The sequence below is a fragment of the Procambarus clarkii genome, chromosome 13 (genome assembly GCF_040958095.1).
Source record: "Procambarus clarkii isolate CNS0578487 chromosome 13, FALCON_Pclarkii_2.0, whole genome shotgun sequence".
In the NCBI taxonomy this organism is placed as follows: Eukaryota; Metazoa; Arthropoda; class Malacostraca; order Decapoda; family Cambaridae; genus Procambarus; species Procambarus clarkii.
Window position 1 is genome coordinate 9651842 of NC_091162.1, and position 27060 is coordinate 9678901.

Here is a 27060-nt window from a genome sequence, read left to right on the forward strand (position 1 = left end):
TGGGTGGTAGTGGACCCCATACTCATCCTGTGGGTGGTAGTGGACCCCATACCCACCCTGTGGGTGGTAGTGGTCCCCATACCCATCCTGTGGGTGGTAGTGGACCCCATACCCATCCTGTGGGTGCTGGTGGACCACATACCCATCCTGTGGGTGGTAGTGGTCCCCATACCCATCCTGTGGGTGGTAGTGGACCCCATACCCACCCTGTGGGTGGTAGTGGTCCCCATACCCATCCTGCAGGTGGTAGTGGACCCCATACCCATCCTGTGGGTGGTAGTGGACCACATACCCATCCTGTGTGTGGTAGTGGTCCCCATACCCATCCTGTGGGTGGTAGCGGACCCCATACCCATCCTTTGGGGGGGTAGTGGACCCCATACCCATCCTGTGGGTGGTAGTGGACCCCATATCCATCCTGTGGGTGGGAGTGGACCCCATACCCATCCTGTGGGTGGTGGTGGACCCCATACCCATCCTGTGGGTGGTAGTGGACCCCATACCCATCCTGTGGATGGTAGTGGACCCCATACCCATCCTGTGGGTGGTAGTGGAACAGAAGAACGTTCTGTTCTCCACAGTGAAGGACCGCAATGATTTGCTCCATTGACCGTACAAGAGATAATGATTGAAGCCGACGCCTGTCTGTCTGTCAGTTCGTTAACCTGTCTATTGTGAGCCACCTGGCCACATGTAGGACTAACCGCAACTAATCTGTTGTGGTTGGCATATTTGTGATTACTGTGTGGGGGCCCTAGAACGAGCGTATGGCCCTCATGGTGTGGGGGCCCTGGAGCGAGCATATGGCATCACTTGGTGTGTGTGGGGGGGGGCCTGGAGTGAGCATATGGCCTCTCTTGTTGACGGGGCCCTGGAGTGAGCATTTGGCCTCTCTTGGTGGGGGGCCCTGGAGTCAGCATATGGCCATCTTGGTGTGGGGGCCCTGGAGTCAGCATATGGCCTCTCTTGCTGTGGGGGCCCTGGAGTGAGCATATGGCCATCTTGGTGTGGGGGCCCTGGAGTGAGCATATGGCCTCTCTTGGTGGGGAGGGACCCTGGAGTGAGCATATGGCCTCTCTTGGTGGGGAGGGCCCTGGAGTTAGCATATGGCCATCTTGGTGTGGGGACCCTGGAGTGAGCATATGGCCATCTTGGTGTGGGAGGGCCCTGGAGTGAGCATATGGCCTCTCTTGTTGACGGGGCCCTGGAGTGAGCATTTGGCCTCTCTTGGTGTGGGGGCCCTGGAGTGAGCATATGGCCATCTTGGTGTGGGGGCCCTGGAGTGAGCATATGGCCTCTCTTGGTGGGGAGGGACCCTGGAGTGAGCATATGGCCTCTCTTGGTGGGGAGGGCCCTGGAGTTAGCATATGGCCATCTTGGTGTGGGGACCCTGGAGTGAGCATATGGCCATCTTGGTGTGGGAGGGCCCTGGAGTGAGCATATGGCCTCTCTTGGTGGGGAGGGCCCTGGAGTGAGCATATGGCCTCTCTTGGTGGGGAGGGCCCTGGAGTGAGCATATGGCCTCTCTTGGTGGGGAGGGACCCTGGAGTGAGCATATGGCTATCCTGGTGTAGGGGCCCTGGAGTCAGCATATGGCCATCTTGGTGTGGGGGCCCTGGAGTGAGCATATGGCCTCTCTTGCTGTGGGAGCCCTGGAGTGAGCATATGGCCATCTTGGTGTGGGGGCCCTGGAGTGAGCATATGGCCTCTCTTGGTGGGGAGGGACCCTGGAGTGAGCATATGGCCTCTCTTGGTGGGGAGGGCCCTGGAGTTAGCATATGGCCATCTTGGTGTGGGGACCCTGGAGTGAGCATATGGCCTCTCTTGGTGGGGAGGGGGGGAGGGGAAGGCCAAGACTTGCTCGGAAACGTTACATAAGTAACAAGGCGATAGTCTAGTTAATATTCTGTTTGAAAGATAACTTATATAAACTAATCATACAGTTTAATAACATTTACATATCCTCGGCGTTCGTTATCAAGAAATTCATGCATGACAATCTTAACACCACACATGTGACTGTTGCAGGAGGTTCTTAATACATGTGACTGTTGCAGGAGGTTCTTAACACATGTGACTGTTGCAGGAGATTCTTAACACCACACATGTGATTGTTGCAGGAGATCCTTAACACATGTGACTGTTGCAGGAGGTTCTTAACACATGTGACTGTTGCAGGAGGTTCTTAACACATGTGACTGTTGCAGGAGGTTCTTAACACATGTGACTGTTGCAGGAGGTTCTTAACACATGTGACTGTTGCAGGAGGTTCTTAACACATGTGACTGTTGCAGGAGGTTCTTAACACATGTGACTGTTGCAGGAGGTTCTTAACACATGTGACTGTTGCAGGAGGTTCTTAACACATGTGACTGTTGCAGGAGGTTCTTAACACATGTGACTGTTGCAGGAGGTTCTTAACACATGTGACTGTTGCAGGAGGTTCTTAACACATGTGACTGTTGCAGGAGGTTCTTAACACATGTGACTGTTGCAGGAGGTTCTTAACACATGTGACTGTTGCAGGAGGTTCTTAACACATGTGACTGTTGCAGGAGGTTCTTAACACATGTGACTGTTGCAGGAGGTTCTTAACACATGTGACTGTTGCAGGAGGTTCTTAACACATGTGACTATTGCAGGAGGTTCTTAACACATGTGACTGTTGCAGGAGGTTCTTAACACATGTGACTGTTGCAGGAGGTTCTTAACACATGTGACTGTTGCAGGAGGTTCTTAACACCACACATGTGACTGTTGCAGGAGGTTCTTAACACATGTGACTGTTGCAGGAGATTCTTAACACCACACATGTGACTGTTGCAGGAGGTTCTTAACACATGTGACTGTTGCAGGAGATTCTTAACACCACACATGTGACTGTTGCAGGAGGTTCTTAACACATGTGACTGTTGCAGGAGGTTCTTAACACCACACATGTGACTGTTGCAGGAGGTTCTTAACACATGTGACTGTTGCAGGAGATTCTTAACACCACACATGTGACTGTTGCAGGAGGTTCTTAACACATGTGACTGTTGCAGGAGATTCTTAACACCACACATGTGACTGTTGCAGGAGGTTCTTAACACATGTGACTGTTGCAGGAGATTCTTAACACCACACATGTGACTGTTGCAGGAGGTTCTTAACACATGTGACTGTTGCAGGAGATTCTTAACACCACACATGTGACTGTTGCAGGAGGTTCTTAACACATGTGACTGTTGCAGGAGGTTCTTAACACCACACATGTGACTGTTGTTCTTAAGAATTCTGTTTTCTCTGCAATTATATATAAGTGACATCCCTGTGGTGGGACATCCCTGTGGTGGGACATCCCTGTGGTGGGACATCCCTGTGGTGGGACATCCCTGTGGTGGGACATCCCTGTGGTGGGACATCCCTGTGGTGGGACATCCCTGTGGTGAGACATCCCTGTGGTGGGACATCCCTGTGGTGGGACATCCCTGTGGTGGGACATCCCTGTGGTGGGACATCCTTGTGGTGAGACATCCCTGTGGTGGGACATCTCTGTGGTGGGACATCCCTGTGGTGGGACATCCTTGTGGTGGGACATCCCTCTCAATGGTTGCTGAGTGATGTTCTTGAAAAATTATACCTCTTTAAGTGTTACTGGCTGAGCGTCCTGTGTTGTAAACTCCGTCTTCTGTTTGCCCACGAAGTTATGTTATGTGGGAGTCTGGCTGCTGGCGTCTCCAGTGTTGAGGAACAATGACTTGTGTAACACTAGAGTGGTCTAGGTGGTGTATCAGGCAAGGTGCCCCCCACCACCACAGCAAGGTGCCCCCACCACCACAGCAAGGTGCCCCCCACCACCACAGCAAGGTGCCCCCACCACCACAGCAAGGCGCCCCCCACCACCACAGCAAGGTGCCCCCAACACCACAGCAAGGTGCCCCCACCACCACAGCAAGGTGCCCCCCACCACCACAGCAAGGTGCCCCCACCATCACAGCAAGGTGCCCCCCACCATCACAGCAAGGTGCCCCCCACCACCACAGCAAGGTGCCCCCCACCACCACAGCAAGGTGCCCCCCACCATCACAGCAAGGTGCCCCCCACCATCACAGCAAGGTGCCCCCCACCACCACAGCAAGGTGCCCCCACACCCACAGCAAGGTGCCCCCCACCACCACAGCAAGGTGCCCCCACAGCAAGGTGCCCCCCACCACCACAGCAAGGTGCCCCCCACCATCACAGCAAGGTGCCCCCCCCACCATCACAGCAAGGTGCCCCCCACCACCACAGCAAGGTGCCCCCCCCCACCACAGCAAGGTGCCCCCCACCACCACCACAGCAAGGTGCCCCCCACCACCACCACAGCAAGGTGCCCCCACCACCACAGCAAGGTGCTCCCCACCACCACAGCAAGGTGCCCCCACCATCACAGCAAGGTGCCCCCCACCACCACCACAGCAAGGTGCCCCCCACCATCACAGCAAGGTGCCCCCCACAATCACAGCAAGGTGCCCCCCACCACCACCACAGCAAGGTGCCCCCACCACCACAGCAAGGTGCCCCCACCACCACAGCAAGGTGCCCCCAACCACCACAGCAAGGTGCCCCCACCATCACAGCAAGGTGCCCCCCACCACCACCACAGCAGGGTGCCCCCCACCACCACAGCAAGGTGCCCCCACCACCACAGCAAGGTGCCCCCCACCACCACCACAGCAAGGTGCCCCCCACCACCACAGCAAGGTGCCCCTACCACCACAGCAAGGTGCCCCCACCACCACAGCAAGGTGCCCCCCACCACCACAGCAAGGTGCCCCCCACCACCACAGCAAGGTGCCCCCACCATCACAGCAAGGTGCCCCCCAACACCACCACAGCAAGGTGCCCCCACCACCACCACAGCAAGGTGCCCCCCACCACCACAGCAAGGTGCCCCCCACCACCACAGCAAGGTGCCCCCACCATCACAGCAAGGTGCCCCCCACCACCACCACAGCAAGGTGCCCCCCACCACCACCACAGCAAGGTGCCCCCACCATCACAGCAAGGTGCCCCCCACCACCACCACAGCAAGGTGCCCCCCACCACCACAGCAAGGTGCCCCTACCACCACAGCAAGGTGCCCCCACCACCACAGCAAGGGGGCCCCCCACCACCACAGCAAGGGGCCCCTTCCACAGCAAGGTGCTCCCCCCACTACCACAGCAAGGTGCTCCCCCCACTACCACAGCAAGGCGCCCCCCCCCACTACCACAGCAAGGCCCCTCCCCACCACCACAGCAAGGTGCCCCCCCCCACTACCACAGCAAGGCCCCTCCCCACCACCACAGCAAGGTACCCCCCACCACCACAGCAAAGGCGCCCCACACCACCACAGCAAGGTGCCCCCCCCACCACCACAGCAAGGCGATCCACACCACCACCACAGCAAGGCGCCCCCCCTACCACCACTACCACAGCAAGGCCCCTCCCTACTACCACAGCAAGGTGCCCCCCCACCACCACAGCAAGGCGCCCCCCCACCACCACAGCAAGGTGCCCCCCCACCACCACAGCAAGGCGCCCCCCCACCACCACAGCAAGGCCCCTCCCCACCACCACAGCAAGGCGCCCCCCCACCACCACAGCAAGGCGCCCCCCACCACCACCACAGCAAGGCGCCCCCCCACCACCACAGCAAGGCCCCTCCCCACCACCACAGCAAGGCGCCCCCACCACCACCACAGCAAGGCGCCCCCCTACCACCACTACCACAGCAAGGCCCCTCCCCACTACCACAGCAAGGTGCCCCCCCCACCACCACAGCAAGGCGCCCCCCCCCACCACCACAGCATGGCGCCCCCCCACCACCACAGCAAGGCGCCCCCCCCCCTACCACCACCACCACAGCAAAGCGTTTTTCAGTGGCCGTGAAGAATCAATTCTCTTGTGTCAGGGGTGTTAACAATTAGGAGGGTGAGGGTGGGCCACCCAGAGCGAGCGTGGGCCTCTGAGGGTGAGGGTGGGCCGCACAGAGCGAGCGTGGGCCTCTGAGGGTGAGGGTGGGCCGCCCAGAGCGAGCGTGGGCCTCTGAGGGTGAGGGTGGGCCACCCAGAGCGAGCGTGGGCCTCTGAGGGTGAGGGTGGGCCGCACAGAGCGAGCGTGGGCCTCTGAGGGTGAGGGTGGGCCGCACAGAGCGAGCGTGGGCCTCTGAGGGTGAGGGTGGGCCGCCCAGAGCGAGCGTGGGCCTCTGAGGGTGAGGGTGGGCCGCACAGAGCGAGCGTGGGCTCCGGAGGGTGAGGGTGGGCCGCCAAGAGCGAGGGTGGGCCTCTGAGGGTGAGGGTGGGCCGCACAGAGCGAGCGTGGGCTCCGGAGGGTGAGGGTGGGCCGCCCAGAGCGAGGGTGGGCCTCTGAGGGTGAGGGTGGGCCGCACAGAGCGAGCGTGGGCCTCTGAGGGTGAGGGTGGGCCGCACAGAGCGAGCGTGGGCCTCTGAGGGTGAGGGTGGGCCGCCCAGAGCGAGCGTGGGCCTCTGAGGGTGAGGGTGGGCCGCACAGAGCGAGCGTGGGCCTCTGAGGGTGAGGGTGGGCCGCCCAGAGCGAGCGTGGGCCTCTGAGGGTGAGGGTGGGCCGCACAGAGCGAGCGTGGGCCTCTGAGGGTGAGGGTGGGCCGCCCAGAGCGAGCGTGGGCCTCTGAGGGTGAGGGTGGGCCGCACAGAGCGAGCGTGGGCCTCTGAGGGTGAGGGTGGGCCGCACAGAGCGAGCGTGGGCCTCTGAGGGTGAGGGTGGGCCGCACAGAGCGAGCGTGGGCCTCTGAGGGTGAGGGTGGGCCGCACAGAGCAAGGGTGGGCCTCTGAGGGTGAGGGTGGGCCGCACAGAGCGAGCGTGGGCCTCTGAGGGTGAGGGTGGGCCGCACAGAGCGAGCGTGGGCCTCTGAGGGTGAGGGTGGGCCGCACAGAGCAAGGGTGGGCCTCTGAGGGTGAGGGTGGGCCGCACAGAGCGAGCGTGGGCCTCTGAGGGTGAGGGTGGGCCGCACAGAGCAAGGGTGGGCCTCTGAGGGTGAGGGTGGGCCGCACAGAGCAAGGGTGGTTCCGGAAGGCGAGGGTGGGCCACCCAGAGCAAGGGTGGGCTCCGGAGAGTGAGGGTGGGCCGCCCAGAGCAAGGGTGGGCTCCGGAGGGCGAGGGTGGGCCGCCCAGAGCAAGGGTGGGCTCCGGAGGGCGAGGGTGGGCCGCCCAGAGCAAGGGTGGGTTCCGGAAGGCGAGGGTGGGCCACCCAGAGCAAGGGTGGGCTCCGGAGAGTGAGGGTGGGCCGCCCAGAGCAAGGGTGGGCTCCGGAGGGCGAGGGTGGGCCGCCCAGAGCAAGGGTGGGCTCCGGAGGGCGAGGGTGGGCCGCCCAGAGCAAGGGTCGGCTCCAGAGGGCGAGGGTGGGCCGCCCAAAGCAGGGGTGGGCTCCGGAGGGCGAGGGTGGGCTGCCCAGGGCGAGGGTGGGCTGCCCAGGGTGAGGGTGGGCTGCCCAGAACAAGGGTGGGCCTTACCAACATCTTGCCCACCATGAATAATTCAGGATCAGCTGATTGTTGGTATATCTTGGCAGGCTGTGTATTTGCCTTACTGGCTTGTTCACTGGCTTGTAGATGGCTTTGTTCACTGGCTTGTAGATGGCTTTGTTCACTGGCTTGTAGATGACTTTGTTCACTGGCTTGTTGATTGCTTTGTTCACTAGTTTGTAGATGGCTTTGTTCACTGGCTTGTAGATGGCTTTGTTCACTGGCTTGTAGATGACTTTGTTCACTAGTTTGTAGATGGCTTTGTTCACTGGCTTGTTGATTGCTTTGTTCACTGATTTGTAGATGACTTTGTTCACTGGCTTGTTGATTGCTTTGTTCACTGGCTTGTTGATTGCTTTGTTCACTGACTTGTTGATTGCTTTGTTCACTGGCTTGTTGATTGCTTTGTTCACTGGTTTGTAGATGACTTTGTTCACTGGCTTGTTGATTGCTTTGTTCACTGACTTGTTGATTGCTTTGTTCACTGGCTTGTTGAATGCTTTGTTCACTGGTTTGTAGATGGCTTTGTTCACTGGCTTGTTGATTGCTTTGTTCACTGGTTTGTAGATGGCTTTGTTCACTGGCTTGTTGATAGCTTTGTTCACTGGCTTGTTGATTGCTTTGTTCACTGGCTTGTTGATTGCTTTGTTCACTGGCTTGTTGATTGCTTTGTTCACTGGCTTGTTGATTGCTTTCTTCACTAGCTTGCTCCTGGATAAGGCTGGCTGGTGTTGTATCAGGCAGGCTGGCTGGTGTTGTATCAGGCAGGCTGGCTGGTGTTGTATCAGGCAGGCTGGCTGGTGTTGTATCAGGCAGGCTGACTGGTGTTGTATCAGGCAGGCTGGCTGGTGTTGTATCAAGCAGGCTGGCTGGTGTTGTATCAGGCAGGCTAGCTGGTGGTGTATCAGGCAGGCTGGCTGGTGTTGTATCAGGCAGGCTGGCTGGTGGTGTATCAGGCAGACTGGCTGGTGTTGTATCAGGCAGACTGGCTGGTGTTGTATCAGGCAGACTGGCTGGTGTTGTATCAGGCTGACAGGTAATGTATCAGGCAGGCTGACTGGTGGTGTATCAAGCAGGCTCACTGGTGGTGTATCAGGCAGGCTCACTGGTGGTGTATCAGGCTGACTGGTGGTGTATCAGGCAGACTGACTGGTGGTGTATCAGGCAGGCTGACTGGTGGTGTATCAGGCAGGCTCACTGGTGGTGTATCAGGCAGGCTCACTGGTGGTGTATCAGGCTGACTGGTGGTGTATCAGGCAGACTGACTGGTGGTGTATCAGGCAGGCTGACTGGTGGTGTATCAGGCAGGCTGACTGGTGGTGTATCAGGCAGGCTGACTGGTGGTGTATCAGGCAGACTGACTGGTGGTGTATCAGGCAGGCTCACTGGTGGTGTATCAGGCAGGCTGACTGGTGGTGTATCAGGCCGGCTGACTGGTGGTGTATCAGGCCGGCTGACTGGTGGTGTATCAGGCTGACTGGTGGTGTATCGGGCTGACTGGTGGTGTATCAGGCTGACTGGTGGTGTATCTGGCTGACTGGTGGTGTATCAGGCTGACTGGTAGAGTATCAGGCCGGCTGGTGGTGTATCGGGCAGACTGACTGGTGGTGTATCAGGCAGACTGGTGGTGTTTCAGGCAGACTGGTGGTGTTTCAGGCAGACTGGTGGTGTATCAGGCAGACTGACTGGTGGTGTATCAGGCAGGCTGGCTGGTGGTGTATCAGGCTGACTGGTGGTGTTTCAGGCAGACTGGTGGTGTATCAGGCAGACTGACTGGTGGTGTATCAGGCAGGCTCACTGGTGGTGTATCAGGCAGGCTGGTGGTGTATCGGGCAGACTGACTGGTGGTGTATCAGGCAGACTGGTGGTGTTTCAGGCAGACTGGTGGTGTATCAGGCAGGCTGACTGGTGGTGTATCAGGCAGGCTCACTGGTGGTGTATCAGGCAGGCTGACTGGTGGTGTATCAGGCCGGCTGGTGGTGTATCGGGCAGACTGACTGGTGGTGTATCAGGCAGACTGGTGGTGTTTCAGGCAGACTGGTGGAGTATCAGGCAGACTGACTGGTGGTGTATCAGGCAGGCTGGCTGGTGGTGTATCAGGCTGACTGGTGATGTATCAGGCAGGCTGACTGGTGGTGTATCAGGCTGACTGGTGATGTATCAGGCAGGCTGACTGGTGGTGTATCAGGCAGGCTGACTGGTGGTGTATCAGGCAGGCTGGCTGGTGGTGTATCAGGCAGGCTGACTGGTGGTGTATCAGGCAGGCTGACTGGTGGTGTATCAGGCAGGCTGACTGGTGGTGTATCAGGCAGGCTGACTGGTGGTGTATCAGGCAGGCTGGTGGTGTATCAGGCAGGCTGACTGGTGGTGTATCAAGCAGGCTGACTGGTGGTGTATCAGGCAGGCTGACTGGTGGTGTATCAGGCAGGCTGACTGGTGGTGTATCAGGCAGGCTGACTGGTGGTGTATCAGGCAGGCTGACTGGTGGTGTATCAGGCAGGCTGGTGGTGTATCAGGCAGGCTGACTGGTGGTGTATCAAGCAGGCTGACTGGTGGTGCATCAGGCTGACTGGTAGTGTATCAGGCAGGCTGACTGGTGGTGTATCAGGCAGGCTGACTGGTGGTGTATCAGGCTGACTGGTAGTGTATCAGGCAGGCTGACTGGTGGTGCATCAGGCTGACTGGTAGTGTAACAGGCAGGCTGACTGGTGGTGCATCAGGCTGACTGGTAGTGTATCAGGTAAGCTGACTTGTGGTGCATCAGGCTGACTGGTAGTATATCAGGCAGGCTGACTGGTGGTGTATCAGGCAGGCTGACTGGTGGTGTATTAGGCAGGCTGACTGGTGGTGTATCAGGCAGGCTGACTGGTGGTGTATCAGGCAGGCTGACTGGTGGTGTATCAGGCAGGCTGACTGGTGGTGTATCAGGCAGGCTGACTGGTGGTGTATCAGGCAGGCTGACTATTAGTGTATCAGGCAGGCTGACTGGTGGTGTATCAGGCAAGCTGGCTGGTGGTGTATCAGGCAGGCTGACTGGTGGTGTATCAGGCAGGCTGACTGGTGGTGTATCAGGCAGGCTGGCTGGTGGTGTATCAGGCAGGCTGACTGGTGGTGTATCAGGCAGGCTGACTGGTTGTGTATCAGGCAGGCTGACTGATGGTGTATCAGGCAGGCTGGCTGGTGGTGTATCGAGCTGACTGGTGGTGTATCAGGCAGGCTGGCTGGTGGTGTATCAGGCAGGCTGACTGGTGGTGTATCAGGCTGACTGCTGGTGTATCAGGCAGGCTGACTGGTGGTGTATCAGGCAGGCTGACTGGTGGTGTATCAGGTAGGCTGACTGGTGGTGTATCAGGCAGGCTGACTGGTGGTGTATCAGGCAGGCTGACTGGTGGTGTATCAGGCAGGCTAGCTGGTGGTGTATCAGGCAGGCTGGCTGGTGGTGTATCAGGCAGGCTGGCTGGTGGTGTATCAGGCAGGCTGGCTGGTGGTGTATCAGGCAGGCTGGCTGGTGGTGTATCAGGCAGGCTGGCTGGTGGTGTATCAGGCAGGCTGGCTGGTGGTGTATCAGGCAGGCTGACTGGTTGTGGATCAGGCAGGCTGACTGGTGGTGTATCAGGCAGGCTGGCTGGTGGTGTATCAGGCAGGCTGACTGGTGGTGTATCAGGCAGGCTGACTGGTGGTGTATCAGGCAGGCTGGCTGGTGGTGTATCAGGCAGGCTGGCTGGTGGTGTATCAGGCAGGCTGGCTGGTGGTGTATCAGGCAGGCTGGCTGGTGGTGTATCAGGCAGGCTGGCTGGTGGTGTATCAGGCAGGCTGGCTGGTGGTGTATCAGGCAGGCTGACTGGTGGTGTCTCAGGCAGGCTGACTGGTGGTGTATCAGGCAGGCAGGCTGTCTTTTGGTGTATCGGGCAGGCTGACTGGTAGTGTATCAGGCAGGCTTGTGTTGTATCAGGCAGGCTGACTGGTGGTGTATCAGGCTGGCTGGTGGTGTATCAGGCAGGCTGGCTAGTGGTGTATCGGGCAGGCTGACTGGTGGTGTATCAGGCAGGCTGACTGGTGGTGTATCAGGCAGGCTGGCTGGTGGTGTATCAGGCTGACTGGTGGTGTATCAGGCAGGCTGACTGGTGGTGTATCAGGCAGGCTGACTGGTGGTGTATCAGGCAGGCTGGCTGGTGGTGTATCAGGCAGGCTGACTGGTGGTGTATCAGGCTGACTGGTGGTGTATCAGGCAGGCTGGCTGGTGGTGTATCAGGCTGACTGGTGGTGTATCAGGCAGGCTGACTGGTGGTGTATCAGGTAGGCTGGCTGGTGGTGTATCAGGCAGGCTGGCTGGTGGTGTATCGGGCAGGCTGACTGGTGGTGTATCAGGCAGGCTGGCTGGTGGTGTATCGGGCAGGCTGATTGGTGGTGTATCAGGCAGGCTGACTGGTGGTGTATCAGGCTGACTGGTGGTGTATCAGGCAGGCTGACTGGTGGTGTATCAGGCATGCTGACTGGTGGTGTATCAGGCTGACTGGTGGTGTATCAGGCAGGCTGACTGGTGGTGTAGCAGGCATGCTGACTGGTGGTGTACCAGGCAGGCTGGCTGGTGGTGTATCAGGCAGGCTGGCTGGTGGTGTATCAGGCAGGCTGGCTGGTGGTGTATCAGGCAGGCTGGCTGGTGGTGTATCAGGCAGGTTGGCGGGTGGTGTATCAGGCAGGCTGGCTGGTGGTGTATCAGGCAGGCTGATTGGTGGTGTATCAGGCAGGCTGACTGGTGGTGTATCAGGCAGGCTGACTGGTGGTGTATCAGGCAGGCTGGCTGGTGGTGTATCAGGCAGGCTGGCTGGTGGTGTATCAGGCAGGCTGACTGGTGGTGTATCAGGCAGGCTGACTGGTGGTGTATCAGGCAGGCTGGCTGGTGGTGTATCAGGCAGGCTGACTGGTGGTGTATCAGGCAGGCTGGCTGGTGGTGTATCAGGCAGGCTGGCTGGTGGTGTATCAGGCAGGCTGGCTGGTGGTGTATCGTGCTGACTTTTGGTGTATCAGGCAGGCTGGCTGGTGGTGTATCAGGCAGGCTGACTGGTGGTGTATCAGGCAGGCTGACTGGTGGTGTATCAGGCAGGCTGGATGGTGGTGTATCAGGCAGGCTGACTGGTGGTGTATCAGGCAGGCTGACTGGTGGTGTATCAGGCAGGCTGGCTGGTGGTGTATCAGGCAGGCTGGCTGGTGGTGTATCAGGCATGCTGGCTGGTAGTGTATCAGGCAGGCTGGCTTTTGGTGTATCAGGCAGGCTGACTGGTGGTGTCTCAGGCAGGCTGACTGGTGGTGTATCAGGCAGGCAGGCTGTCTTTTGGTGTATCGGGCAGGCTGACTGGTAGTGTATCAGGCAGGCTTGTGTTGTATCAGGCAGGCTGACTGGTGGTGTATCAGGCTGGCTGGTGGTGTATCAGGCAGGCTGGCTGGTGGTGTATCGGGCAGGCTGACTGGTGGTGTATCAGGCAGGCTGACTGGTGGTGTATCAGGCAGGCTGGCTGGTGGTGTATCAGGCTGACTGGTGGTGTATCAGGCAGGCTGACTGGTGGTGTATCAGGCAGGCTGACTGGTGGTGTATCAGGCAGGCTGGCTGGTGGTGTATCAGGCAGGCTGACTGGTGGTGTATCAGGCTGACTGGTGGTGTATCAGGCAGGCTGGCTGGTGGTGTATCAGGCTGACTGGTGGTGTATCAGGCAGGCTGACTGGTGGTGTATCAGGTAGGCTGGCTGGTGGTGTATCAGGCAGGCTGGCTGGTGGTGTATCGGGCAGGCTGACTGGTGGTGTATCAGGCAGGCTGGCTGGTGGTGTATCGGGCAGGCTGACTGGTGGTGTATCAGGCAGGCTGACTGGTGGTGTATCAGGCAGGCTGACTGGTGGTGTATCAGGCATGCTGACTGGTGGTGTATCAGGCAGGCTGGCTGGTGGTGTATCAGGCAGGCTGGCTGGTGGTGTATCAGGCAGGCTGGCTGGTGGTGTATCAGGCAGGCTGGCTGGTGGTGTATCAGGCAGGTTGGCGGGTGGTGTATCAGGCAGGCTGGCTGGTGGTGTATCAGGCAGGCTGACTGGTGGTGTATCAGGCAGGCTGACTGGTGGTGTATCAGGCAGGCTGACTGGTGGTGTATCAGGCAGGCTGGCTGGTGGTGTATCAGGCAGGCTGGCTGGTGGTGTATCAGGCAGGCTGACTGGTGGTGTATCAGGCAGGCTGACTGGTGGTGTATCAGGCAGGCTGGCTGGTGGTGTATCAGGCAGGCTGACTGGTGGTGTATCAGGCAGGCTGGCTGGTGGTGTATCAGGCAGGCTGGCTGGTGGTGTATCAGGCAGGCTGGCTGGTGGTGTATCGTGCTGACTGGTGGTGTATCAGGCAGGCTGGCTGGTGGTGTATCAGACAGGCTGACTGGTGGTGTATCAGGCAGGCTGACTGGTGGTGTATCAGGCAGGCTGGCTGGTGGTGTATCAGGCAGGCTGACTGGTGGTGTATCAGGCAGGCTGACTGGTGGTGTATCAGGCAGGCTGACTGGTGGTGTATCAGGCAGGCTGGCTGGTGGTGTATCAGGCAGGCTGGCTGGTGATGTATCAGGCAGGCTGGCTGGTGGTGTATCAGGCAGGTTGGCGGGTGGTGTATCAGGCAGGCTGGTGGTGTATCAGGCTGACTGCTGGTGTATCAGGCTGGCTGGTGGTGTATCAGGCTGACTGGTGGTGTATCAGGCAGGCTGGCTGGTGGTGTATCAGGCAGGCTGGCTGGTGGTGTATCAGGCAGGCTGGCTGATGGTGTATCAGGCAGGCTGACTGGTGGTGTATCAGGCAGGCTGACTGGTGGTGTATCAGGCAGGCTGGCTGATGGTGTATCAGGCAGGCTGACTGGTGGTGTATCAGGCTGGCTGGTGGTGTATCAGGCAGGCTGGCTAGTGGTGTATCGGGCAGGCTGACTGGTGGTGTATCAGGCAGGCTGACTGGTGGTGTATCAGGCAGGCTGGCTGGTGGTGTATCAGGCTGACTGGTGGTGCATCAGGCAGACTGACTGGTGGTGTATCAGGCAGGCTGACTGGTGGTGTATCAGGCAGGCTGGCTGGTGGTGTATCAGGCAGGCTGACTGGTGGTGTATCAGGCTGACTGGTGGTGTATCAGGCAGGCTGGCTGGTGGTGTATCAGGCTGACTGGTGGTGTATCAGGCAGGCTGACTGGTGGTGTATCAGGTAGGCTGGCTGGTGGTGTATCAGGCAGGCTGGCTGGTGGTGTATCGGGCAGGCTGACTGGTGGTGTATCAGGCAGGCTGGCTAGTGGTGTATCGGGCAGGCTGATTGGTGGTGTATCAGGCAGGCTGACTGGTGGTGTATCAGGCTGACTGGTGGTGTATCAGGCAGGCTGACTGGTGGTGTATCAGGCATGCTGACTGGTGGTGTATCAGGCTGACTGGTGGTGTATCAGGCAGGCTGACTGGTGGTGTAGCAGGCATGCTGACTGGTGGTGTATCAGGCAGGCTGGCTGGTGGTGTATCAGGCAGGCTGGCTGGTGGTGTATCAGGCAGGCTGGCTGGTGGTGTATCAGGCAGGCTGGCTGGTGGTGTATCAGGCAGGTTGGCGGGTGGTGTATCAGGCAGGCTGGCTGGTGGTGTATCAGGCAGGCTGATTGGTGGTGTATCAGGCAGGCTGACTGGTGGTGTATCAGGCAGGCTGACTGGTGGTGTATCAGGCAGGCTGGCTGGTGGTGTATCAGGCAGGCTGGCTGGTGGTGTATCAGGCAGGCTGACTGGTGGTGTATCAGGCAGGCTGACTGGTGGTGTATCAGGCAGGCTGGCTGGTGGTGTATCAGGCAGGCTGACTGGTGGTGTATCAGGCAGGCTGGCTGGTGGTGTATCAGGCAGGCTGGCTGGTGGTGTATCAGGCAGGCTGGCTGGTGGTGTATCGTGCTGACTTTTGGTGTATCAGGCAGGCTGGCTGGTGGTGTATCAGGCAGGCTGACTGGTGGTGTATCAGGCAGGCTGACTGGTGGTGTATCAGGCAGGCTGGATGGTGGTGTATCAGGCAGGCTGACTGGTGGTGTATCAGGCAGGCTGACTGGTGGTGTATCAGGCAGGCTGACTGGTGGTGTATCAGGCAGGCTGGCTGGTGGTGTATCAGGCAGGCTGGCTGGTGGTGTATCAGGCAGGCTGGCTGGTGGTGTATCAGGCAGGCTGGCTGGTGGTGTATCAGGCAGGCTGGCTGGTAGTGTATCAGGCAGGCTGGCTGGTGGTGTATCAGGCAGGCTGACTGGTGGTGTCTCAGGCAGGCTGACTGGTGGTGTATCAGGCAGGCAGGCTGTCTTTTGGTGTATCGGGCAGGCTGACTGGTAGTGTATCAGGCAGGCTTGTGTTGTATCAGGCAGGCTGACTGGTGGTGTATCAGGCTGGCTGGTGGTGTATCAGGCAGGCTGGCTGGTGGTGTATCGGGCAGGCTGACTGGTGGTGTATCAGGCAGGCTGACTGGTGGTGTATCAGGCAGGCTGGCTGGTGGTGTATCAGGCTGACTGGTGGTGTATCAGGCAGGCTGACTGGTGGTGTATCAGGCAGGCTGACTGGTGGTGTATCAGGCAGGCTGGCTGGTGGTGTATCAGGCAGGCTGACTGGTGGTGTATCAGGCTGACTGGTGGTGTATCAGGCAGGCTGGCTGGTGGTGTATCAGGCTGACTGGTGGTGTATCAGGCAGGCTGACTGGTGGTGTATCAGGTAGGCTGGCTGGTGGTGTATCAGGCAGGCTGGCTGGTGGTGTATCGGGCAGGCTGACTGGTGGTGTATCAGGCAGGCTGGCTGGTGGTGTATCGGGCAGGCTGACTGGTGGTGTATCAGGCAGGCTGACTGGTGGTGTATCAGGCTGACTGGTGGTGTATCAGGCAGGCTGACTGGTGGTGCATCAGGCATGCTGACTGGTGGTGTATCAGGCAGGCTGGCTGGTGGTGTATCAGGCAGGCTGGCTGGTGGTGTATCAGGCAGGCTGGCTGGTGGTGTATCAGGCAGGCTGGCTGGTGGTGTATCAGGCAGGTTGGCGGGTGGTGTATCAGGCAGGCTGGCTGGTGGTGTATCAGGCAGGCTGACTGGTGGTGTATCAGGCAGGCTGACTGGTGGTGTATCAGGCAGGCTGACTGGTGGTGTATCAGGCAGGCTGGCTGGTGGTGTATCAGGCAGGCTGGCTGGTGGTGTATCAGGCAGGCTGACTGGTGGTGTATCAGGCAGGCTGACTGGTGGTGTATCAGGCAGGCTGGCTGGTGGTGTATCAGGCAGGCTGACTGGTGGTGTATCAGGCAGGCTGGCTGGTGGTGTATCAGGCAGGCTGGCTGGTGGTGTATCAGGCAGGCTGGCTGGTGGTGTATCGTGCTGACTGGTGGTGTATCAGGCAGGCTGGCTGGTGGTGTATCAGACAGGCTGACTGGTGGTGTATCAGGCAGGCTGACTGGTGGTGTATCAGGCAGGCTGGCTGGTGGTGTATCAGGCAGGCTGACTGGTGGTGTATCAGGCAGGCTGACTGGTGGTGTATCAGGCAGGCTGACTGGTGGTGTATCAGGCAGGCTGGCTGGTGGTGTATCAGGCAGGCTGGCTGGTGATGTATCAGGCAGGCTGGCTGGTGGTGTATCAGGCAGGTTGGCGGGTGGTGTATCAGGCAGGCTGGTGGTGTATCAGGCTGACTGCTGGTGTATCAGGCTGGCTGGTGGTGTATCAGGCTGACTGGTGGTGTATCAGGCAGGCTGGCTGGTGGTGTATCAGGCAGGCTGGCTGGTGGTGTATCAGGCAGGCTGGCTGATGGTGTATCAGGCAGGCTGACTGGTGGTGTATCAGGCAGGCTGACTGGTGGTGTATCAGGCAGGCTGGCTGATGGTGTATCAGGCAGGCTGACTGGTGGTGTATCAGGCTGGCTGGCTGATGGTGTATCAGGCAGGCTGACTGGTGGTGTATCAGGCTGGCTGGTGGTGTATCAGGCTGACTGGTGGTGTATCAGGCTGGCTGGTGGTGTATCAGGCTGACTGGTGGTGTATCAGGCAGGCTGGCTGGTGGTGTATCAGTCAGGCTGACTGGTGGTGTATCAGGCAGGCTGACTAGTAGTGTATCAGGCAGGCTGGCTGGTGGTGTATCAGGCAGGCTGACTGATGGTGTATCAGGCAGGCTGACTGGTGGTGTATCAGGCAGGCTGACTGGTGGTGTATCAGGCAGGCTGACTGATGGTGTATCAGGCAGGCTGACTGGTGGTGTATCAGGCTGGCTGACTGGTGGTGTATCAGGCAAACTGGCTGGTGGTGTATCAGGCAGGCTGACTGGTGGTGTATCAGGCAGGCTGACTGGTGGTGTATCAGGCAGGCTGGTGGTGTATCAGGCAGGCTCACTGGTGGTGTATCAGGCAGGCTGACTGGTGGTGTATCAGGCAGGCTGGTGGTGTATCAGGCAGGCTGACTGGTGGTGTATCAGGCAGGCTGACTGGTGGTGTATCAGGCAGGCTGACTGGTGGTGTATCAAGCAGGCTGACTGGTGGTGTATCAGGCAGGCTGACTGGTGGTGTATCAGGCAGGCTGACTGGTGGTGTATCAGGCAGGCTGACTGGTGATGTATCAGGCAGGCTGACTGGTGGTGTATCAGGCTGACTGGTGGTGTATCAGGCAGGCTGACTGGTGATGTATCAGGCAGGCTGACTGGTGGTGTATCAGGCTGACTGGTGGTGTATCAGGCAGGCTGGCTGGTGGTGTATCAGGCAGGCTGACTGGTGGTGTATCAGGCAGGCTGACTGGTGGTGTATCAGGCAGGCTGACTGGTGGTGTATCAGGCAGGCTGACTGGTGGTGTATCAGGCAGGCTGACTGGTGGTGTATCAGGCAGGCTGACTGGTGGTGTATCAGGCAGGCTGACTGGTGGTGTATCAGGCTGGCTGACTGGTGGTGTATCAGGCAGGCTGGTGGTGTATCAGGCAGGCTCACTAGTGGTGTATCAGGCTGGCTGGCTGGTGGTGTATCAGGCAGGCTGACTGGTGGTGTATCAGGTAGGCTGACTGGTGGTGTATCAGGCAGGCTGACTGGTGATGTGTCAGGCAGGCTGACTGGTGGTGTATCAGGCAGGCTGGCTGGTGGTGTATCAGGCTGGCTGGCTGGTGGTGTATCAGGCAGGCTGACTGGTGGTGTATCAGGCAGGCTGACTGGTGATGTATCAGGCAGGCTGACTGGTCATGTATCAGGCAGGCTGGTGGTGTATCAGGCAGGCTGGCTGGTGGTGTATCAGGCAGGCTGGCTGGTGGTGTATCAGGCAGGCTGGCTGGTGGTGTATCAGGCAGGCTGACTGGTGGTGTATCAGGCAGGCTGACTGGTGGTGTATCAGGCAGGCTGACTGGTGGTGTATCAGGCAGGCTGACTGGTGGTGTATCAGGCAGGCTGACTGGTGGTGTATCAGGCAGGCTGACTGGTGGTGTATCAGGCAGGCTGGCTGGTGGTGTATCAGGCAGGCTGACTGGTGGTGTATCAGGCAGGCTGACTGGTGGTGTATCAGGCAGGCTGACTGGTGGTGTATCAGGCAGGCTCACATAGTTACAAAACATACTATGCAAGCAGGAGGATGGGCTGGGCTGGCTGAGTGCCGGGGCGCTATATATAGGCTGGCCCGGTCACCAGGTGATAAACTGTGTTTACATTGCTCAGCTGATTAATGTTGTCATCTCGTTTTCTGTGAGTTTGTGAGGAGGAACTTGTTAAGGTGAGGGATAGTGGTGTTGAGGTGAGGGATAGTGGTGTTGAGGTGAGGGATAGTGGTGTTGAGGTGAGGGATAGTGGTGTTGAGGTGAGGGATAGTGGTGTTGTGGTGAGGGATAGTGGTGTTGAGGTGAGGGATAGTGGTGTTGAGGTGAGGGATAGTGGTGTTGAGGTGAGGGATAGTGGTGTTGTGGTGAGGGATAGTGGTGTTGGGGTGAGGGATAGTGGTGTTGAGGTGAGGGATAGTGGTGTTAAGGTGAGGGTTAGTGGTGTTGATGTGAGGAATAGTGGTGTTGATTTGGGGGATAGTGGTGTTGGTGTGAGGGATAGTGGTGTTGGTGTGGGGGATAGTGGTGTTGATGTGAGGAATAGTGGTGTTGATTTGGGGGATAGTGGTGTTGGTGTGAGGGATAGTGGTGTTGAGGTAAGGGATAGTGGTGTTGGTGTGAGGGATAGTGGTGTTGATGTGAGGAATAGTGGTGTTGATTTGGGGGATAGTGGTGTTGGTGTGAGGGATAGTGGTGTTGAGGTGAGGGATAGTGGTGTTGAGGTGTGGGATAGTGGTGTTGATGTGAGGGATAGTGGTGTTGATGTGAGGGATAGTGGTGTTGATGTGGGGGATAGTGGTGTTGATGTGTGGGATAGTGGTGTTGATGTGGGGGATACTGGTGTTGATGTGAGGGATAGAGGTGTTGATGTGGGGGATAGTGGTGTTGATGTGAGGGATAGAGGTGTTGATGTGGGGGATAGTGGTGTAGATGTGAGGGATAGAGGGGTTGATGTGGGGGATAGTGGTGTTGGTGTGAGGGATAGTGGTGTTGGTGTGGGGGATAGCGGTGTTGATGTGAGGGATAGTGGTGTTGATGTGAGGGATAGTGGTGTTGATGTGAGGGATAGTGGTGTTGATGTGAGGGATAGTGGTGTTGATGTGAGGGATAGTGGTGTTGATGTGAGGGATAGTGGTGTTGATGTGGGGGATAGTGGTGTTGATGTGAGGGATAGAGGTGTTGATGTGGGGGATAGTGGTGTTGATGTGAGGGATAGAGGTGTTGATGTGGGGGATAGTGGTGTTGATGTGAGGGATAGAGGTGTTGATGTGGGGGATAGTGGTGTTGATGTGAGGGGTAGAGATGTTGATGTGGGGGATAGTGGTGTTGATGTGAGGGATAGTGGTGTTGATGTGGGGGATAGTGGTGTTGTTGTTAGGGATAGTGGTGTTGATGTGAGGGATAGAGGTGTTGATGTGGGGGATAGTGGTGTTGATGTGAGGGATAGAGGTGTTGATGTGGGGGATAGTGGTGTTGATGTGAGGGATAGAGATGTTGATGTGGGGGATAGTGGTGTTGATGTGAGGGATAGTGGTGTTGATGTAGGGGATAGTGGTGTTGATGTTAGGGATAGTGGTGTTGATGTGGGGGATAGTGGTGTTGATGTTAGGGATAGTGGTGTTGATGTGAGGGATAGTGGTGTTGAGGTGAGGGATAGTGGTGTTGATGTGAGGGATAGTGGTGTTGATGTGAGGGATAGTGGTGTTGATGTGAGGGATAGTGGTGTTGATGTGGGGGATAGTGGTGTTGATGTTAGGGATAGTGGTGTTGATGTGAGGGATAGTGGTGTTGAGGTGAGGGATAGTGGTGTTGATGTGAGGGATAGTGGTGTTGATGTGAGGGATAGTGGTGTTGATGTGAGGGATAGTGGTATTGGGGTGAGGGATAGTGGTGTTGATGTGAGGGATAGTGGTGTTGTGGTGAGGGTTATTCGTGTTGATGTGAGGGATAGTGATGCTGAGGTGAGGGATAGTGGTGTTGGGGTGAGGGATAGTGGTGTTGATGTGAGGGATAGTGATGCTGAGGTGAGGGATAGTGGTGTTGGGGTGAGGGATAGTGGTGTTGATGTGAGGGATAGTGATGTTGATGTGAGGGATAGTGGTGTTGATGTGAGGGATAGTGGTGTTGGTGTGAGGGATAGTGGTGTTGGTGTGAGGGATAGTGATGTTGATGTGAGGGATAGTGGTGTTGATGTGAGGGATAGTGGTGTTGGTGTGAGGGATAGTGGTGTTGGTGTGAGGGATAGTGGTGTTGGTGTGAGGGATAGTGGTGTTGGTGTGGGGGGATAGTGGTGTTGGTGTGGGGGGATAGTGGTGTTGGTGTGAGGGATAGTGGTGTTGGTGTGGGGGGATAGTGGTGTTGGTGTGAGGGATAGTGGTGTTGGTGTGAGGGATAGTGGTGTTGGTGTGGGGGGATACTGGTGTTGGTGTGGGGGGATAGTGGTGTTGGTGTGAGGGATAGTGGTGTTGATGTGAGGGATAGTGGTGCTGAGGTGAGGGATAGTGGTTTTGGGGTGAGGAATAGTGGTGTTGGTGTGAGGGATAGTGGTGTTGATGTGGGGGATAGTGGTGTTGGTGTGGGGGGATAGTGGTGTTGAGGTGAGGGATAGTGGTGTTGAGGTGAGGGATAGTGGTGTTGTGGTGAGGGATAGTGGTGTTATGGTGAGGGATAGTGGTGTTGTGGTAAGGGATAGTGGTGTTGTGGTGAGGGGATAGTGGTGTTGGTGTGAGGGATAGTGGTGTTGATGTGAGGGATAGTGGTGTTGTGGTGAGGGATAGTGGTGTAGAGGTGAGGGATAGTGGTGTTGTGGTGAGGGATAGTGGTGTTGAGGTGAGGGATAGTGGTGTTGAGGTGAGGGATAGTGGTGTAGAGGTGAGGGATAGTGGTGTTGAGGTGAGGGATAGTGGTGTAGAGGTGAGGGATAGTGGTGTTGTGGTGAGGGATAGTGGTGTTGAGGTGAGGGATAGTGGTGTTGTGGTGAGGGATAGTGGTGTTGAGGTGAGGGATAGTGGTGTTGGTGTGAGGGATAGTGGTGTTGAGGTGAGGGATAGTGGTGTAGAGGTGAGGGATAGTAGTATTGAGGTGAGGGATAGTGGTGTTGAGATGAGTGTTGAGCAGGAACACTAGTATTTGATAACACAAAGATAAAATATTCAAAATAATATGACCAGAACTATTATATAACACTGAAGGTTTACACTCTGAACCAATGGTACGTTTTCAAGAAAATGCTAAACAGAAAACTTATTAACTAATGCTGCCACCATCCTGTCACCCTGTCTTCATACGACCATAAAACATACACAGCACTGTGACACGAACCAATGCTGAATTGAGAAGTATCTTTTCTTGTTGACTTGCTGACAATGATGTTAAAACATTCTGGTTCGAGAGTGTTAGGGAGGTTGAGTGGCCTTGGTGGCACACACGGGAGGTGACAGAAGGGAAACCAATTCTCACATAAGGATGTAAATATAATAAGAGTTGATTACCTTGAGGTTACCTTGAGGTGCTTCCGGGGCTTAACGTCCCCGCGGCCCGGTCGTCGACCAGGCCTCATTAAGTCATAATTATGATATTCACCACAGATAACTCCCAATACACTGGCAATGGGTAAGGAAGTTTTGACGGAAATATCTATATCAGAGACATATACATTATCTTAGGAACACTAATTTGTCCACGGTGGATTCACTATCTCTCTCCTGGCTGTGCAATGTCCTGTAACCCGCTCTTCTTCCTTTGAGGCACTCTCTCTTCAGTCATCTACCTACTGGCACTTTATACACCCCATTGCCACCCCCAGCATCAGAGAGGGGGGGGGGTTGCAAACCTCGTGTGAGAGTTGTGGGGTGGTCTGTTCCCAGCTGATTCAACATAGCCAGGAATGTTTAAACTAAAAATGTTTGCAAACCTAACCAATTAGTCTTTGCTTCAATGACTCTGCAAGAAGATCCGAGGTCACCTGGGCTGACCTCTCGAGGGGGCTTCCCGTTGGCTGTGAACTCCTGGCAAGTCATGGGTGAAGGTTCTCCGCGTGTTATAACTCTCTCTCCCTTAAATTAGGGCAACAATCAGGTGTATGTCAATTAAGCCTGATTTTGGCTTGTCCTAACTTGTCTACAATACCACGAACAAAATTTAAAACTAAAAATATGCCAGTGTCTTAATTATAAGAAACTAATCTAACTAAATCTAACATACAGAAGAATTGGTAGCAAAAATTACAGGTAATCTTGAGGTTATCTTGAGATGATTACGGGGATTTTTAGTGTCCCCGCGGCCCGGTCCTCGACCAGGCCTCCACCCCCAGGAAGCAGCCCGTGACAGCTGACTAACACCCAGGTACCTATTTTACTGCTAGGTAACAGGGGCATAGGGTGAAAGAAACTCTGCCCATTGTTTCTCGCCGGCGCCTGGGATCGAACCCAGGACCACAGGATCACAAGTCCAGCGTGCTGTCCGCTCGGCCGACCGGCTCCTGTCCGGTCGGCCGGTCGGTAAGAACACAGTCATAAATGATCTGCAACAAAGTACACTATTTGTGAAAATTCAAATCCCGACAGCACACACACTTGCCAGTCCAGCAAAACAACACAAACAAAAAAACAGACAAATATTTTAAAACTAACATGACAAATAAAAATAAAATATTACGACTCTAACAGTAAAATATAACTATAGAGAAAAGAGAATTCTTAGAGATTAAGAGAATTAGAAATTCTTAGAAAAGAGAATTCTTAAAGACTTATAGAGATTAAGAGAAATCAAAAGTTTAATTAAGAGTATAAACCTGAGTGGTACATGCCCCAAGTCTGCCAGCCTGAGTGGTACATGCCCACAGTCTGCCAGCCTGAGTGGTACATGCCCCAAGTCTGCCAGCCTGAGTGGTACATGCCCCAAGTCTGCCAGCCTGAGTGGTACATGCCCCAAGTCTGCCAGCCTGAGTGGTACATGCCCCAAGTCTGCCAGCCTGAGTGGTACATGCCCACAGTCTGCCAGCCTGAGTGGTACATGCCCAAAGTCTGCCAGCCTGAGTGGTACATGCCCCAAGTCTGCCAGCCTGAGTGGTACATGCCCACAGTCTGCCAGCCTGAGTGGTACATGCCCAAGTCTGCCAGCCTGAGTGGTACATGCCCCAAGTCTGCCAGCCTGAGTGGTACATGCCCACAGTCTGCCAGCCTGAGTGGTACATGCCCCAAGTCTGCCAGCCTGAGTGGTACATGCCCACAGTCTGCCAGCCTGAGTGGTACATGCCCCAAGTCTGCCAGCCTGAGTGGTACATGCCCCAAGTCTGCCAGCCTGAGTGGTACATGCCCCAAGTCTGCCAGCCTGAGTGGTACATGCCCCAAGTCTGCCAGCCTGAGTGGTACATGCCCACAGTCTGCCAGCCTGAGTGGTACATGCCCAAAGTCTGCCAGCCTGAGTGGTACATGCCCCAAGTCTGCCAGCCTGAGTGGTACATGCCCACAGTCTGCCAGCCTGAGTGGTACATGCCCAAGTCTGCCAGCCTGAGTGGTACATGCCCCAAGTCTGCCAGCCTGAGTGGTACATGCCCACAGTCTGCCAGCCTGAGTGGTACATGCCCCAAGTCTGCCAGCCTGAGTGGTACATGCCCACAGTCTGCCAGCCTGAGTGGTACATGCCCCAAGTCTGCCAGCCTGAGTGGTACATGCCCCAAGTCTGCCAGCCTGAGTGGTACATGCCCACAGTCTGCCAGCCTGAGTGGTACATGCCCCAAGTCTGCCAGCCTGAGTGGTACATGCCCACAGTCTGCCAGCCTGAGTGGTACATGCCCCAAGTCTGCCAGCCTGAGTGGTACATGCCCACAGTCTGCCAGCCTGAGTGGTACATGCCCCAAGTCTGCCAGCCTGAGTGGTACATGCCCCAAGTCTGCCAGCCTGAGTGGTACATGCCCCAAGTCTGCCAGCCTGAGTGGTACATGCCCACAGTCTGCCAGCCTGAGTGGGACATGCCCCAAGTCTGCCAGCCTGAGTGGTACATGCCCCAAGTCTGCCAGCCTGAGTGGTACATGCCCACAGTCTGCCAGCCTGAGTGGTACATGCCCACAGTCTGCCAGCCTGAGTGGTACATGCCCACAGTCTGCCAGCCTGAGTGGTACATGCCCCAAGTCTGCCAGGCCTACTTGCTTCAGCCTCGCTATAGTGCACAACCCAGACACAGACGTACTTATATACACCAACAACACACTTATACACTCTGTCGACACTTACAACTGACTTCAAAGGTGCTGGACACTAACATATGCAGCCACACTCAAGGCTTAACACTAACCTGCTCAGCCTTACCTATCAGTGGCAGCGGGGAGGTGAGATCTAGCCCCTGGAGCCCCGCCAACTAGCCTTGCTGTTCCCGTTGCGTTATAATTTAAATATTCTCTCTTTCAAATTCTTCGTGGAATGAGGCCATTATGTTGTGGCGGATTTCACAACTTCAAGGTTTTCCATGTGTTAACTACCCGTATGTAAGCGAGTAATTCATAACATTTCTTTAACTCATTCAATTTTCCATGAATTTTATGCGGCTGTCCTTGTCGACCTTGTCTAATCCCCCTCAGTATCATGTATGGTGAGATTATGTCTCCTCTTTTTCTTTCTTCTTCCAAGACTGTTTGATTCATTTCCCTTAACAACTCTTTGCTTAAGCACAAATCTTGTTGCTAACATCAGTATTTTGTTAATTTTGGTTATTTTATTGAAATTAACTAGGTGTAGATTTCATCCTGGGGCCGCATACTCCAGTTTGGACTAATATTGTTTTTATTTTGCCCCGAGGGGCAAGTTTATTGGGCAGCGCCACTCATCCTGTGAGTGGACACACCGCCATAGTGACAGTATTGGGCAGCGCCACTCATCCTGTGAGTAGACACACCGCCATAGTGACAGTATTGGGCAGCGCCACTCATCCTGTGAGTGGACACACCGCCATAGTGACAGTATTGGGCAGCGCCACTCATCCTGTGAGTGGACACACCGCCATAGTGACAGTATTGGGCAGCGCCACTCATCCTGTGAGTAGACACACCGCCATAGTGACAGTATTGGGCAGCGTCACTCATCCTGTGAGTGGACGCACCGCCATAGTGACAGTATTGGGCAGCGTCACTCATCTTGTGAGTGGACACACCGCCATAGTGACAGTATTGGGCAGCGCCACTCATCCTGTGAGTGGACACACCGCCATAGTGACAGTATTGGGCAGCGTCACTCATCCTGTGAGTGGACACACCGCCATAGTGACAGTATTGGGCAGCGTCACTCATCCTGTGAGTGGACACACCGCCATAGTGACAGTATTGGGCAGCGTCACTCATCTTGTGAGTGGACACACCGCCATAGTGACAGTATTGGGCAGCGCCACTCATCCTGTGAGTGGACACACCGCCATAGTGACAGTATTGGGCAGCGTCACTCATCTTGTGAGTGGACACACCGCCATAGTGACAGTATTGGGCAGCGTCACTCATCCTGTGAGTGGACACACCGCCATAGTGACAGTATTGGGCAGCGTCACTCATCTTGTGAGTGGACACACCGCCATAGTGACAGTATTGGGCAGCGCCACTCATCCTGTGAGTGGACACACCGTCATAGTGACAGTATTGGGCAGCGTCACTCATCCTGTGAGTGGACACACCGCCATAGTGACAGTATTGGGCAGCGTCACTCATCCTGTGAGTGGACACACCGTCATAGTGACAGTATTGGGCAGCGTCACTCATCCTGTGAGTGAACACACCGCCATAGTGACAGTATTGGGCAGCGTCACTCATCCTGTGAGTGGACACACCGCCATAGTGACAGTATTGGGCAGCGTCACTCATCCTGTGAGTGAACACACCGCCATAGTGACAGTATTGGGCAGCGTCACTCATCCTGTGAGTGAACACACCGCCATAGTGACAGTATTGGGCAGCGTCACTCATCCTGTGAGTGGACACACCGCCATAGTGACAGTATTGGGCAGCGTCACTCATCCTGTGAGTGAACACACCGCCAT

The 27060-nt window shown here is 56.4% G+C and overlaps 3 protein-coding genes across 3 annotated transcripts; 1 reads left to right on the plus strand and 2 right to left on the minus strand.

Moving 5' to 3' along the window:
* Nucleotides 1-809: 809 nt before the first annotated feature.
* Nucleotides 810-1673, minus strand: LOC138364326 (pre-mRNA 3' end processing protein WDR33-like). Its single transcript, XM_069323928.1, has one exon. The coding sequence runs from the start codon at nt 1671-1673 to the stop codon at nt 810-812; it is 864 nt and encodes a 287-aa protein (XP_069180029.1).
* Nucleotides 1674-5922: 4249 nt separating this feature from the next.
* On the minus strand, nt 5923-23060 carry LOC138364327 (uncharacterized). Its single transcript, XM_069323929.1, has 3 exons — nt 22960-23060; nt 7571-8216; nt 5923-7467 (listed from the first exon to the last, which is right to left on the minus strand). The coding sequence occupies exons 1-3, from the start codon at nt 23058-23060 to the stop codon at nt 5923-5925; spliced, it is 2292 nt and encodes a 763-aa protein (XP_069180030.1).
* Nucleotides 23061-24533: 1473 nt separating this feature from the next.
* LOC138364328 (trophinin-like) lies at nt 24534-25280 on the plus strand. Its single transcript, XM_069323930.1, has one exon. The coding sequence runs from the start codon at nt 24534-24536 to the stop codon at nt 25278-25280; it is 747 nt and encodes a 248-aa protein (XP_069180031.1).
* The last annotated feature ends 1780 nt before the right edge of the window (nt 25281-27060 follow it).